Below are 15,539 nucleotides of genomic sequence, written 5' to 3'. Positions count from 1 at the left end.
GGTATTTTGTCAATGCTGCCAGCTCAGTGTTTGCATGTTGCCCATAATCACTGAGGGTAGAACAGGTTTGTAGTGTCGCTGCCTGTTTCTGACTCATGTGTGTCCTCTCCAGCCTCGTGGTCTCATTTCAACAGGTAGATGTAGGGAGATCTGTTCCGCCACAGCTGGGCTGAAGTTGATAGCGCTCCACTGAACTGTAGGTGTTCTTTGCCATGCAGGAAGCTCCATTTATTATTTTAATAAGAAAATAACACTTATGGCAGCTTTAAGATGGGATGAGATGTGACTTGATGCACATTCTAGAGGGCCTCGTCACAGTGCCTCTCTCCGCTCTGCTAATACAGAGCAACATTAACTAATGTTACTGTCTACATTTTTACAAGTCTTTTACAAGGGAAATAATATGTACTATGTAATATTGTGACACTTTATTTCACATTTCATTGTTTTTCTGCATGTTTTTGTGTATTTTTCCAGATGTTTTAATATGTTCCTTAACAATTTGGATCTCCATAGAAGATCAGCACGCATCCATCACCCCAGCTGGTGCCACCCCTGCCCCTGCAGCAGTCAGCGCTGGCTCTGTCTATGAGACAGCTGGTGTCTGTTCTCTGACTTGCAGCCTTTAACCACGTGCACGTCAACCTCTTGAAATGGGATGGACTGTGGTTTATTTGTGCCTTCGCAGCAAGGCACGCCGTTTGGTGTGCCTGGGTATAAATACCTGACAGAATCCTGGGAAATATTGAATAAATATAACTGCCTACTAATTTAACGCTTGAACTAACAAGACAGTCTCCCTGTGCTTGAAGACACAACAAGACTCAAGTGTCAGGCTTTTGGGCGGATAAAAGGACAAGAACAGGTAGGCTTCTATGTATTTCAAACCTTTTTGACCTACAGATTCATTCATTATAACGTCTTGGGTATATACTGAAATTGTTTCTGTGGATGTGTTGCTTGGCTATCTTACACAATGGCTATTAATTTCAAACATCATCACATTTTCCCAGAGCCAACGCAATGTCTTAAAATGTCTTGTTTTCTCTGACCCACAGTAGAAAATTCAAAGATGTTTAGTTTACTGTGAAATCGTAAATAATAAATGCTCAGAATTGTTTATTTATAACTGTACACTTGACTTAGTGTCTGAGCATTTATTCTACCAATACCTCTTATTTTACACATATGAGGATGCTTACATGACATTATTTTTTGAATTAACACATGAATTGCTTTATGATACCATTATAACATAGAGTGAATAAAGTCATTCTTATGCAGAAAATAAGACAGACTTTATCCATACTGTGCGGGCTGTGATCTGAGGTAACCTCTTTTGGTTTCTGTTAGTCATTGTTTTCTTTGCAGTTACTTGTTGGCATAAAACAGCTAGCCTGATTGTCAGTCCTTTTGCCCATTCACACTGCTTGAGAGTTGGTCCCGTGTCCCTAACAGGCCATCCATCACCTGTGTAGGTCTGAAGACTACAATGAACATTCAGTCTGCCATCAACAAAGAGCTCTTCATCCCTCGTGATGAGCGGATGCTGGTGGCAGTGGAGGTGCGGAGGAGGAAAAGGAAGAGGATGTCCTCCCTGCTCCCTGGAGCCAAAGGAGACTACACCACATTCATCTGTGTTTCAGGTTAAATTTGGTTTTTATACTTTTGTTATTTCAGAGTCTGAACTGCTGCCCCCCGGGCCATTTCCTCTCATCATAATAATACAAACACTTCCATCATTAAAATTATAATGGAAAAATCCAAATGGTTTGAACACATTTTTTATATAATCAGTATATAAATGGTAAATCTTTTTTTTCTTACTCTTAAATAACTTACTGAAACCTTGCCCTGAAGTAACAAATTGCCTGGCAACAAACAGAAGTAAACATCTGTATACACGTCAGCTTTAAACTTAAAATCATTTTTCATGATAAATACTTATTTAAACTTTGCACTAGGCCTCTGGTGGTATTTGGTGTTCCCAGTGTTATGCATGAACAAGCTTACACCAGTTACCTTGCTTGCCCTACGAACCCACACCATCGTTTTAGTGATTGAAATATCAGTATTTAAAGGATGGACGCCACAATGAGGCGAGGCCAGCAGCAGGGTCTCAGCACAGAGTGACAGGACTCACATTTTTACTTAAAAATTTGTGTGCAAATACATTCATTTAATCCTTCTATTCCATTGCAATTTTGTCAAGCTTCGTCACTTAGCTTGTCCTTTTACTGCAAATTGGTCATATGATGTAAACTCAATTGTAAATTAGAATAGAAACTTTATTGTCATTGCACATCAAGTATACAATGAAATTGCAATGCTTCTCCGGTCAGTGCAGTATAAATATCAAAACAGAAATAAATAAAAATAACCTAAAAGAATAAAAGGATTTTAAAGGGGATACAAAACATATACATCATTTACACTCAAGCATACTCTAAAAGGCCCGACAGCAACTGCACTTTCTAAGGATACTTAGAAGGAAACTTCTGGAGGAGTGGCCTTTTACCGTAGCCTTTACCGTTCAGGGTCCTGATGGCCCAGGGAAAGAAACTGTTTTTGAGTCTTTTAGTCCTGCTTTTGAGGCACCTGAGGGCAGGAGGTACAACAGGTGCTGTCCTGGGTGTGAGAGGTCACCAGTGATTGCCCTTGCTCTCCTAAGACACCACTTGCTGCTATGTCTTCTAGCGAGGGTAGGGGGCTGCCAGTGATGTGTTGAGCTGTATTAACGACCCTCTGCAGTTTTATCCTGTCTGCCACAGAGCAGTTGGCATACCAGGCTGTAATGCAGTACGTCGAGATGCTCTCTATGGTGCTACGGTAAAAGGCCACTCCTCCAGAAGGTTCCTTCTAAGTATCCTTAGAAAGTGCAGTTGCTGTCGGGCCTTTTTTTTTTTTACCACCACAGATGTGTTTGTAGTCCAGGAGAGGTCCTCAGTTAAATGTGTCCCCATGAATTTAAAGGAGGACACCCGCTGAACACAGTCCCTGTAACCCTAACCCTAACCCTAACCCTAACCCTGTGCTGAGTGTCAGGAACAATGCAGGTGGTGCCTACCTTAACTGTTTGTGGGCAGTCAGTCAGGAAGTCCTTGATCCAGGCACAGGTGGAGGGGGGGAGCTTTGTCAGTCAGCTTATCCACCAGGATGTCAGCGATGATGGTGTTGAATCCCAAGCTGTAGTCTATGAACAGCATCCGGACATAGCTTCCTGGCTGCTCGAGGTAGCTGAGTGTTGTGTGAAGAGCTGTAGTGATGGCATCCTCCGTCGATCTGTTTGCTCTGTAGGCAAACTGATGTGGGTCCAGGTTTGAGGGGAGACAGGCCTTGATGTGGCTCAGGATGAGCCTCTCAAAGCATTTTATGACAACTAATGTTAAGACAATTGGTCTGTAGTCAGTGAGACACTTCGGGGCAGGAGTCTTTGGGACAGGGATGATGGTAGCTGACTTTAGTCATGGGGGGATGGTAGCCTGGGACAGTGAGAGGTTGAACAGCCTGGTCAGGACTCCCACTAGCTGGTCAGCACAGGTACTTTTCCGAGTACTCCATCCGGTCTGGTGGATTTCCTGGTGTTCACAGTCTTCAGCACCACTTGGTGTTCCTGGAGGTGAGCGTGGTGTGACTGGACGTCTGCAGTGGCCATGCTGCTGAGTGCGGAGACTTTGCCTCAAAGTGGGAAAAGAAATTATTTCATTCCTCTGCCAGCGAGGCATCAGAGGTGGTAGAGATGGGTGTGGAGCCTTTGTAGTTGGTGAAGCTCTGTAGCCCCTGCCACACCAGCCGCGGGTTGGTGTTGGTGAGATGGTCCTCTACTTTCCTTTTGTGAGCCACCTTAGCAGCTTTGATGCCTCTCCGCAGTACTGCCCTTGCCACGCTGTACTGTTCCCTGTCACCTGACTTGAAGGCTGAGTTCCGGCTTCTCAGGAGTGTCTGGACCTCCAAGGTCATCCATAGTTTCTGATTGGGGTCAGGCTCTTTATGGGAGGCATAGTAATAAAAGCATAATGTAACTCAAACTACTGTACAATAAACATGAAAATGCTGAGACTGTAAAAGTTTTTGGACATTATAATGTTAATCATCCAAGATGCAATGTCTGCCAATAGGGGGCGATCTGTCAGTGTTGAGTGGGGGAAGAGAGAGTCTGGATTACAGCCAGACTCTCTGGTGAATAAACACCAGATCTGGAACCATTTACTGATGGGAGGAGAACTTTAAAACTTTTGGGATTAAAAAGTGGATCTACTGTAAATTCACTCAGTTTTCGGGTGATTATGAACTGTAACATTAATGCTGACTGCCGCCTGGAGCAGGAGGGGGAATGTTCTTCACTTCGTGAATGTCATTACAGAGAGGAGCGAGGAAACAGTGAGGAAGTAGCTGAGACCATAGGCTACTAAATTCACAGAGAATTGTCCTGAATTTAACCACACAGACACACATACCCTCTACTGCAACGTTAGTGCTGATGAAACCAATGGATTTCTCTGGATTTGAACATGATGACAAAAAAGTATAGTTCACTATTTTGGCTTGTAACAAGTGAACATGGCATACTGTAGATCTGTTGGTTCTGAAAGCACACTGGTGAGGGTCCAGGCTGGCTGGGATGATGTCTCTAATGTGCTGAAGAACCAGTTTTTTAAAGTATTTCATCGGGGTGAGAGCCAGAGGCTGGTAGTCAGTACGACATGGCAGGCTTTTTTAGGTACAGGGACGATGGTGGCTGTCTTGAAGCAGGTTGGGACACTCTGCTGTGACAGAAATATGTTAAAAATGACAGACTGGCACATGTTTTTTCGTACAGGGAGGGATGTTATCAGGACAAGAGGCTTTACTCACATTCATTCGTTCAGGATCGGATACTGACAGTGTCCGGTCCTCTGAAAGTGAAGTAGACTTTGTCTAGGAAGATCAGAGCAAGCATAAAACATGTATCTGGCAATGTGGACTCACACATGATGGACACACACCTGCTTTTGTTGCCTGTGCTGTCTTGAATGGTCTGCTTTATATCTTAAGTGCTGTTGGTGTTGAGGTCCCTCTCTAGTGTCTGCTGATGTCTCCTTGATGCTAAGCTTGCGTTACACTGGTGGGAACCCTGGGAAATGATAGACTTTGTGATCACCACGCCATCAACACATCTGCTAATGTTTGACGTCACTGATGATGATCTTTGTTCCTTGTGATTGATGTGATATTCTGTGCACTCTACAGTCCTGTAGAGCTGCTGCAGATTCATTTGTCCACACCTTGTCTTTTTCTGATGGTTTGACCTTTTTTATCAGCTGGGAATGAGTACACAGGAGATGCAGGCTTGTTGTATTTCTTCAAGCCAATCACAATAGTCTTGAGCAGTGCGAAATTAGTCACAACCCTAACCCAAAAATTTAGGTCCCAGATTGATTTAAAGGCAATATTTAAACCCCTGATTTGTAGTCAAGCTCATGTACCACCTCCCCTCTTCCAGCTGCAGTCCTGCACTCTGTCAACTGAGAACATGGTGCGCCTGTCAAGTGCAACAGCTAAATATGTGTTTATTCTGACGACATTTGAGAACATGTGGAGAGTTCTCAAAAAACACCTGTGTGCAACATTTCACAGGTAGACAGGTTCATTGGTGACAGGTGATAGTATCATGATTGGATGTGGAAGATGTATCCTCAAAGGGCACAGTCATGGACAAGCAAAGATGAAACATGTTCACCACTTTTGGCACTTGACCTTACATCCCAAATCCTCAAACTTTATGATTATTTATGATATAGATGACAATTTTAGAGATTTTCAGTGTGGCCTCAGACTTTATGAACCCACCGTGTGTGTGTGTGTGTGTGTGTGTGTGTGTGCGTGTACAAAGCGATGCAGCACAAGTGTCATTGCTAGTTTCAAACCAATGTAGTTGTTGTTTTACACATCCAGTGCCCACGTTGTGTATGTGCTGTGCGTCCCTTGGTGGGTTGGTCTTAAAATACGGAATGCTTAGGCAGGTTGATAGCGCACTGCTATTATGAGGCAGAAGAAAGTGACTGCAGCATAGACCAAAAAGAAACCTGGTCTAAAGTCAATGGCACAGTGCTTTTTCCTGCAGTTTAGAAGTTTTGCAGTTTTTGATAATGATTACAGAGGCTGCTTTCAGTAATTTTTCAGTTGTTACCATGCGTGCAATAACCTCACTGCAGCAAATATATTGTGCCACACTGAAGCAGTAAAACTAAAAACTGTATAAACGCGACAGGACAGAGGAAACTCTCCAGAAGAAGCAGAATTAAACGTTTAGCCTCTGAAATAAACTATTTTAGCTCAGGATTTATCAGGATGGCTGCTTTATTCCAAACAATTTTACTGTAGGATTCTGAACTGTGTGTGTGTGTGTGTGTGTGTGTGTGTGTGTGTGTGTGTGTGTGTGTGTGTGTGTGTGTGTGTGTGTGTGTGTGCGTGTCCTTTTATGGTGTAGGATTACTCAGAACTTTAATTTACACGAGTGACCTATCCTGTTTGTGAGTCAGAAAATGTGAGTAATGCATGAAGTTAATCTGATGTGCCTAATGCACTGGCTTTCTCAATGGAGGGACCCACTTGTAATTAATGATATTTATATATTTCTCATTAAAGGTGTATTTCACCCACCTGGAAGCCATCTGTTATTAATCAGCATGATACATGAGCCGTGCTGCCTGATCCATGCATCACTGCTACACACTCCTCCTCCTCTTCTTCCTCCTGCTCAGTTAAATATCATTTAAAGTTAAAATTTGTTATATGTAGTCCAACAGCATTGTTGATGGGAAGAGGATTGGAAAATTACAAAAGCAGACAATCCACCAGCTAAGGATCAAATACCTGTCACTCAGTGGAGATAAGTGCTGCTATATAGATAACATTGTGTGAGCCTGGTGCACATAACACTGTGATTGGTTTCATTTATGTCATGCCCAAGACAACTGATTTAAAGTCTAAATGTATCCTTACTGTGTCTTGTGCCTTACTTGCGCCCAGATTATATGCTGTTTAACCAACAGAAGTGACATGCCCTCAACACATTTACCCCATGGTCATAGTGGTTCAACAGGGATGTCATTGTTTGTATCGTCTGTTTACCTAGTGACCAACACCAGGCCACATCAGCTCCTCATTACAAAGGTGAAGCGGTTTGGTGGCTCCTCCTCCTTCACCAGGAGGTCCCAGTGGACAGTGGAGCAGCTCAGACAGGTTAACGGCATCAACCCCAACAAGGTCAGCTGCTTTTTGGCACTGTTTTTACCCATAGAGGTCCATAAAAAACACCTGTAATAACACATTACATACACCCCCCTTGTTGAATGCACTTGTAAACCATATTTGACACAAGCATCGGATTAACAAACACAATGTCATGTCATGTGATTGTTAATTTTTTCTCTTGGACTCTCTGCTCTTCTAGGACAGCCCTGAGTTCGACCTAGTGTTTGACAATGCTGTGGACCAGTGGGTGGCCAGCTCATCAGCAGAGAAGTGTATCTTTGTCCAGATCTTGTATCACGCCTGCCAAACCTATTGGGAGGGGAAAGCAGGGAGCCTGGGAAAGGCAGGGAAGTTGGGCAAGGTGGGACGCAAGGGGAAACCAAGTCAGCACGCTCACGAAGAACTTGGAGCTGGTCCAAGTGACTCCTCACCAGGCCCTGCATCAAAAACCCTGAGGGCCCGGAGAAAGAGCTATGTCCCCCCCAGAAAGGCAGAGTTCATCAACTGCCAGTCCAAACTCACAGGAGGTAGGGTCACATAATTATTGAGGTTCTTAATACTGTGGATATCATTTAGTTTGTACATGAGTCAGCACAGTTGTGATGTGTTGTCCTTTCAGATGCCTGCACTATGAATCTGGTCATCTACCGCTGCAAAGCCTTCTTGAATCGTATGAAGAATATGATGGTCACAAACCAAAGATCATCAGGTCGAGGTAAGGCAGTGAATCAAGTGTTGTATATTTAATTTATGTGCAGTTGGTGTACTCGTATTGCAGAACCCATATCATTAAGCAAACAACTGAACGGCCTCACCAGTAGTAAAAGGCCAAAGGTTATTTTATTCTAGAAAAAACATCTAATCTATCTTTCTTTGATGTCGATTCGATAATGAATGTAGATTTCAGAAATACCCAGATAATTCATTAGAATACCTTCTTATATGTGTTAAATGATAACGTATGCATTATTTGTATTGGTCTAGAATGAACTGACACCAAAATGTATTTTACCATTACATTATTCTTTAAGTGCAGTGAAGTGTGCCATTTTTTTAAAAAAGTGTTACTATAAAATAAGGCTGAGGAACTGCCTTTTGGGCAACACAATAACTCACATAGGACTGCTGGATATAATAAAAGACCAGTGAGACTTTTAACTTATTATAGTGAATCCATTTAAACCATCACTGAATGGTTACTGAATTGAGAAAAATAAGTTGCAACGCATTGATAAATCAATGTTTTTAGTCAGCCCTGGGGACCAACAGTTACAGACATGGCATGTCGGCTTTTTGTCAATTCAAGCAACATAATCTCTTCAACTCTAACTTCATCTCTTCAACTGGTGGACCAGTTTTGGCCATGTTACCTGAGCCTGAGGTTGAAATAGCCGTACAGAAGCCACATGTCTTAGCTTAACATGTCATCTAGTTTGCTAAATAACTTAATTATCACAGTCAAAATTAAACCAATGTCACAAATTATCTGTAATAAAATGACACATGCAATGACACATGCAACTCCTCTTGTGCCCGCATGCAATGACTCAACTGAGAATGGGATTGCTACAGTGTGCTGTGTGCACACCTAGGGACCCGCTGAGGATGCAGCTGCAGTCTAGGCTGCTTCGTCTATGCCTGACTGGAATTTGGTACAGTAATGATCTTATAAGTTCATTAGTCCTGGTTAGTATTACTCAGCCCTATAATGTCTTCCGTGGCTCTTGAAGTCATGGTGATGTGACTTGGACAATCTCCAATTATTTGTGATAAATAATACGAATTACACTACCTCATAAAAGTTTGAGGTGAAAAAATGTTGTGTGTTCACTGAAAACTTGAAATCGAAATAAGTTGCAAAATGAATAGAAAAGACATTAAAAGGTTAGAAATAATGACTTTTACTGAAAGAATAATTATTTCCTTCAAACTTTGCTTGCGTCAAAGAATCCTCCTTTTGCAGCAATGACAGCTGTGTAGATCTTTGGCAGTCTAGCTCACAATTTGTTGAGGTAATTTAAAGAAATGGTTGGATTGTTTGGATGGGCACTTCTTTTATATCATACGGTCAAGCAGCTCGATCTGGTGACTGTGCTGGCCACTCTATGATAGACAGAAAACCAGCTCACTGCTTTGTGACTAAATGGTTCTTCATAGTTTGGAGTTGTGCTTTAGGTCATTACACTGGTGCAGGATGCAAAAATGGAATGATAGCCTTCCTTATTGAAAATCTTTTTGACCCTGTTCAAATCTCCCACTTGTCAAGCACTCCTCCAGCATCTTTTCATTTGTTCTGCATCTCACAAATGTTCTTCCCAACACTTCAAATCTAGATCTGTCAGATGGCCAGTATCAGATGTGTCTTTTTCTCTGATGCTCTTCTTAGAAGGCCAGCACCGTGGATTCCACTGTTCACTGATGACGTTGAGATGTGTTTTTTGGGTACCATTTAATGAAGCTGCCAGTTGGGGACGTTTGAGGCATCTGTTTCTCACACTAGAGACTCTGAAGTACTTGTCCTCTTACTCGGGTGTGCACCAGAGTCAGAGGTTAGAGACAGTTTGTGCTGGTGTTTAATGGGAGCAGTACACACTGATGTATTAGATCTTAAGCTTATTAATAAGCTGAGAGAAGCAATGAACAGCCTTCTTTCCAAGAAGAATACTAGACTGATGAGTTTCAGAATTTTCTTTTTTTTCATTGAGACTTTGACCCACCAGTGCTGATGCTACAGATACTCAACTAGCAAGTCATGCCAAATAAATTGTTTCATCTACATTGACAGAATTGCACAAGGGTTTTCTAATGATCACTTAGCCTTTTAACAAAACATTTTTAGATTAGCTAACACAATGTGACAGTGGACCACCGGAGAGATGGTTGGTGAAAAGATATTCAATGATGTCTCATTAACAATCAGCAATTTCCAATACAAAGGAATTGTACCTTTCTGTCAAAGTTTTCAAAATTACAGACATTTCTAAGTGACCTCAGACTTTTGAACGGTAATGTATATCAAAAAGCTTATGTTATAAACTGGAGGTGTGGGCTGAAACATGAATGTATTTACCAGGCAGAGAGGGTCTGAAATTCAAGAAGAAGAAGAAGAAGATGCTAATCGTTGTTTTCTCATACAACACAAGACAATGTGCGGAGTTGCCCTTTTACACATAAAACACACAACAGAGTATTGTCTGTTTCAGAGGCATTCATTGGCGCCTGGTTACACTTTAGGATGTAGATACTTAATTGAGCCTCTGGGGGTTCTCCTTCTAAAAAAACTGTAAATGTTGTCTTTCTCTTTATTGGCTCCATGGTGTGCAGATGGTAGGTAAACTCTTGTTATAGCCATTTTCCTGTATAGACTCTACTTCTGTCAGCTAATGGGATTAATTAATTGATTTGGGATTTTTCTTTCATAAATGCCGCAGTATGAATTTGATAAAAGAGGGAAGTCACAAAAGTCACACGGTCCATAGACTGACAGAAAGTGATCCACAAATGGATCAACAAAATATCCCTTGTGGCCTCCTTGATTGGTATGGCACAACAAACAGAAATGCTGCTTGTCCACTGGCAATGTGAAAGGAGACAATTGTTTAAGAGGGTTTACCTGTGTTTAAAACCTGCATGTGTATTTTGGTGTAGGGGTGCTCAGAATTTCTAGCTAGTCCCTAGCATAGAGAGTGGCTGTGCCGGACTTTGTCCTTTCCAATCCATTCAAACTCCTGTCAAGAAGATGATCAGTGGAGTCAAGCTCAGATGTTACTGACACTTCCATTTCTTCAGGTCATCTTCAGGGTATGTATCATCCCAGGCCTGTGTCTCTCTGAGTTATTTTTCTTTCTGTCTTTTTTTTCTGTCTGTTGTGCTCACTGTGCTGCACCTCTCCACTGCAGCAGAAAGGCCTCTCTGTGATGCGGCGGTCAGATGAGAGGAGACTTTGTTTATTTTTGGGGACATCGGTACAATAGATGGTCTATAGGAAGCCTGGGGCTCTGAGACTGACAGAGAGCACTGCGCGCCATTGAACCCGCTGATGGGGGCAGTGTAATGGCTGGGAGACGTGCCAGGCTGCTGCAAGGCACCAGTTACAGTTCAACAGCACTTCATGCTTAACCTCATTCGACCTGTGACATCAATATACTTATCATACACTACTCAAAATGAGTAGTTATGCTGTGACATATTTGAATTTCTATTTTGTGTCAGGTTCCATGGGGTTCAGACATGACCAGCCCTTTTCAAGTCCAGGTACAAAATCTCTATTGGATTGAATTTTGGGCTTTGACTCGGCCACTCCAGAACATTTACCTAGTATTTAAACCATTTATGTGGAGCCTTTGCTGTATGCTTCATTGTCTTGCTGGAAAATAAATCTTCTCCCAAGTCCTAGTTCTCTACAGACTGATTCAGGTTGTCCTCCAAGATTTCCCGTGCTGCATTGACGTTACCCTCTACCTTTACAAACCTCCCCGAGCAGCAGCCTCATAACATGATGCTGCCAGCACCATGCTTCATGGTGGGGATGGTGTGTTTGTGGTGATGTACAATCCCTGGTGTCTGCCAAACATAGCCTCTAGTCTGATGGCCGAAAAGCTCTATTTTGGTCTAATAAGATGAAAGAATATTCTTCCAGTTGACCTTGGAGCATCCCACATGACTTTGGGTGAACTCCAGCGGAGATTTAATGTGCTTCAATGTGCTTCTTGTCTTAGTGGCCTCCCTCACTAGTCTCCTTCTGCATGGCCACTCAGTATATGCGATGTGCAATATTCCTTCCATTTCCTAATGATGGATTTAACTGAACTCTAGGGGATGTTCAGAGACTTGGACATGTTATTTTATCCATCCCCTGACCTATACCTTAACCTTTTCCCAGAGCTGCTTGGAGTGTTATTTTGTCTTCATGGTGTAATTGTACCCAGGAATACTGATTAACCAGTGACTCAACCTTCAGAAAAGGGTGTCTTTTTCGTTGTTATACCAGCACCACCTGGCTGGACCTCTGTTGAATTCAGTCAGAAATTTAAAGGAGGTGAATACTTATGCAGTCTCTTATTTTACATCATATAGTTTTAATTAACTGACATTATTATTTGCAGAATTCTGTTTTCATGTTGACAGATTTTTTTTTATCCATTATTCTTTTCTCAAAAAAGCCAAATTATACTGACCGTGATACCATTTATAAATATAAATCAGATTTATATACATCTTTAGTATTGCAAGTTGAATTGAATTGGGTTTACTTCCCATTGCTTAATACACTAAATGCACACATTCTTTTACACATTCTAACACTAATATTTTGAACACACTTTAAAATCAGCTGTACTATAGCACATAGAAATAGATTACTGCAACTACTACTTCACTAAAGAAGAGACAGAACATCTTTTAAACTTTAGTGCAGGATGGTACTCTGGTTACATGGGGCACTCTGGGAAATTGTCTTTAGAGTTCAGGGGTAAGGGTCATGCCCAAAAGGACTTCAGCAGAGTAAGACTTGCTGACACAGTCAGTGACCCAAAAGCTGTTTGATTATGTCATATTATACAGCAGCAGATACAAACAAACAGAGCTGTCAACAGTATAGCTCAGGGGACAGTTGATGGGATTTTGTGAAGCTTGCCAGAAGTTAAATGTTTTTCCTTCAGTAAATGTATAAATTGAAACATTCCTGCAGGAACACATAATTTGTGTTCCTTGCAGGATTTCAGGCGCTGCCTGGAGACATGATTGCAAATATTTCCTGTGTTATGTCAAACCAATTTCTTCATGTGCGACTGCTCATTAAGATAACAGTCTCTCTACGTGCTTTCTCTTATTTTACGTGTGCAAACAGGTCAGCCTGGACAGCGTGCCACAGGGAGCACTGTGGGTAATGTAGTTCAGAGGGTAAATGTGTCTCTTGGAGAGCGTGGGGACAGACTGACTCGTGCTGAGGACAAGACTGTGGAGCTGATGCACAAAGCCCATCAGTTTGCAGACACTGCTCACAAGGTGACATAATCATGCAGTTATTCTCCAAGATAAATAACTTGATTCTGTAGCAGGGTGTCAATTAAATCCTGATATGCAGACAAATTTACATTTACATTTACATTTAGGGCATTTAGCAGACAGTAAATGCCCTGCTGCTGACAGTACACATGAAAGCTTATTTGTTCGTCAAAATCTTGCTGGCTAGATAGTCTTGTTAAAATATACAGTTGAATTATATTCACCATTTGTGAGCTGAACAGAAGATTATTTACTTTGAAACTTGCTAGCATAAACTTAGCTTTCTTCTAACCCTCTGGCAGGTCTGTGATTGCAGCCATTTCTAGGCAATGCTTCCCACCAGGGAAACCACAACAGGTTTCAAAAGTGTCCCAGGAGCAGTTCTTCACTCTGCTGCTCAAAAGAAAACAGAGCAAACTACACACCACAGCACAACTGAGTCAGAAATGATAATAATGAACAAACCCAAAACACACAAAAGAAGAAACAATTTAATAATGTGGCCTGTTCAACCATGGAAGGAGCACATAAACCAAGGAAAAATGATGAAATAAGTCAATCCGAGCAAGTCAGCAATTTCAGGCAGGCACGGCGCTCCAGATCTGAAACGCTCCCAGTGTGACGCTGTGTGGAGGACAGAACAATCACTGACATGTGACCAGTGGAGGAAAAGCATGATAGCTGAGCCAAAGGGTTCTGTGAGCTGAATGCACTAGTTTAACTCCAATTGCAAAGCATTATATATGACATAAGAACCTGATGGGATTGTAATGATTAAGCCATTAGTTAAACAGTCGGGCGCTGCTGAAAGAGTGAAAATCTTTAGATAATGGCAGCAAAACAGCAAAAGTGTCATAACACCCTGCAAGGTGTCCAGAACGAGGAATTAATGGACTCCACAGACACAACAGCTCTGCCCTCTAGGTCATCCATTCATTCCTAATAATGGACTCCTTGTCGGGCATTATCCTTTACATAGCACATGTAATAAGACAGATTTAAATATGAAATTGCATTGATTTTAACTATGACAAATGTATTTTTGATGTTTTATTACCCATGCAGCTGGCCCTGAAGTACTCAAAGTAGAGTCTGGTGGAGGATGAATGGAGCTCTTCAGGGTGTAAAAGATGATTTCTGTAACATGGACACTAACGCTTTGGGATGCAGTGATGCAGTCTGGGCCCAGCAGATGCTGCTAACTCCTCATGAAAGCCTGTTTGTGAGAAGAGGACCGGAGAGGAGCGACCCGCAGGCTCCGGACTGCCACTTAAACTGCCCTTCTCTTATGACTGACTGCAGCAAAACATCTTAATGCACTTTAACCACCTTTTGATTTGACACTAGTGTCTCAGGGGGATCATCTACAATGTGTTCACCCTGAATGTTTTACCTGTTATCAGATTAATCTTGTGTCGTTTATGAGAAGGCAGGACTTTAAGATGCAGTTACTTAACACTGTTTTCTCTATAAGTTTTAAACACTCCCATTTTTTTTGTTATTTTTTTTAATTTATAAACATCAAATAGTTTTAACCAAGCTCTTATAACGTTGTCTATGAAGGCAGACTACTTGTCTGACCTAAGATCCATGTGACAGGTGACAGTACACTGGGTGAATGGTGCTTTTGTTTTTTAAGTGCACTAAATGTTTTATAGTCATCACCACGTGCCGCGTCATCATTCTCTGTTCCTGATATGTGTGTGTGTTCATGTGTTTCTGTGCAGTTAAGAGTGCACAATGTATTTCGATGTTGTCAGATCTACGTTCTCGTCCTCGTTCACATCGACGTGTCCTAAACACTCATCCAAATGTTGGCTGATTAGATTTAGATTTTGTCTGCTGTCCTGTGTCTTCTGGTCTGTGTACGTCATCATGGGGTTTTAAGTTTGCATGAGAGGTCTGGAGAGTGAAGGTGGGTCAGGTAAGTCAGTGAGAGTATTTTTGTTTTTCTTTCTTTTTTTTTTTTTAAGAAGTGTTCCCAAGTGAGCACCTCGAGTAAAGCTGGTCTGTGTAGAAATGTCAGGATGAATTCAGAAGGTTGAAATGTTGACTTTAGGTGAACGCCTCCAGGTTGATGACTCTTTCTGTAATTTGGTGTACAACTGTTTGGTTTGTTGCGTTTGGCTCCAAGTTAATGTATATAATGTGACTAATGTGACCATGTCCCCGCTCCTGTCTTTGAACCAATTAAATAAGCCTCATCCTGTGTGTTGAGCTGTGTTTTGTGAAAGTTTTATTTTTATTTGTTTATTTATTTATTTTACGTTTATCATCATTATGAGCTGTTTAGATAT

At 41.7% G+C, this 15,539-nt stretch overlaps 1 protein-coding gene across 2 annotated transcripts; it reads left to right on the top strand.

Annotated features, from left to right (window-relative positions):
• The first annotated feature begins 615 nt into the window (after positions 1–615).
• stxbp6l (syntaxin binding protein 6 (amisyn), like) lies at positions 616–14,909 on the top strand. 2 transcript variants are annotated; one of them, XM_037086551.1, is made up of 7 exons: positions 616–865; positions 1,479–1,646; positions 7,118–7,248; positions 7,436–7,763; positions 7,856–7,951; positions 13,085–13,242; positions 14,308–14,909. In XM_037086551.1, exons 2-7 carry the CDS (start codon positions 1,493–1,495, stop codon positions 14,329–14,331), a joined length of 891 nt encoding a protein of 296 aa, XP_036942446.1. In that variant the 5' UTR covers positions 616–865; positions 1,479–1,492; the 3' UTR covers positions 14,332–14,909. The 2 variants fall into 2 exon arrangements, with proteins under 2 accessions (XP_036942446.1, XP_036942447.1); XM_037086552.1 differs by having other exon boundaries at positions 1,459–1,646.
• Positions 14,910–15,539: the final 630 nt, after the last annotated feature.

Source organism: Acanthopagrus latus, chromosome 22 (genome assembly GCF_904848185.1).
Source record: "Acanthopagrus latus isolate v.2019 chromosome 22, fAcaLat1.1, whole genome shotgun sequence".
In the NCBI taxonomy this organism is placed as follows: Eukaryota; Metazoa; Chordata; class Actinopteri; order Spariformes; family Sparidae; genus Acanthopagrus; species Acanthopagrus latus.
Note: the sequence above shows the minus strand (reverse complement) of the source record. Positions and strands in the feature narration are given on the sequence as shown.

Excerpts from the sequence above, each read along its gene's own strand:
- stxbp6l (XM_037086551.1), top strand. The coding sequence starts at position 1,493 with ATGAACATTCAGTCTGCCATCAACAAAGAGCTCTTCATCCCTCGTGAT. Across the intron at positions 7,764-7,855 it reads CCAGTCCAAACTCACAGGAG|ATGCCTGCACTATGAATCTG; the intron begins GTAGGGTCACAT and ends TTGTCCTTTCAG. Across the intron at positions 7,952-13,084 it reads CCAAAGATCATCAGGTCGAG|GTCAGCCTGGACAGCGTGCC; the intron begins GTAAGGCAGTGA and ends GTGTGCAAACAG.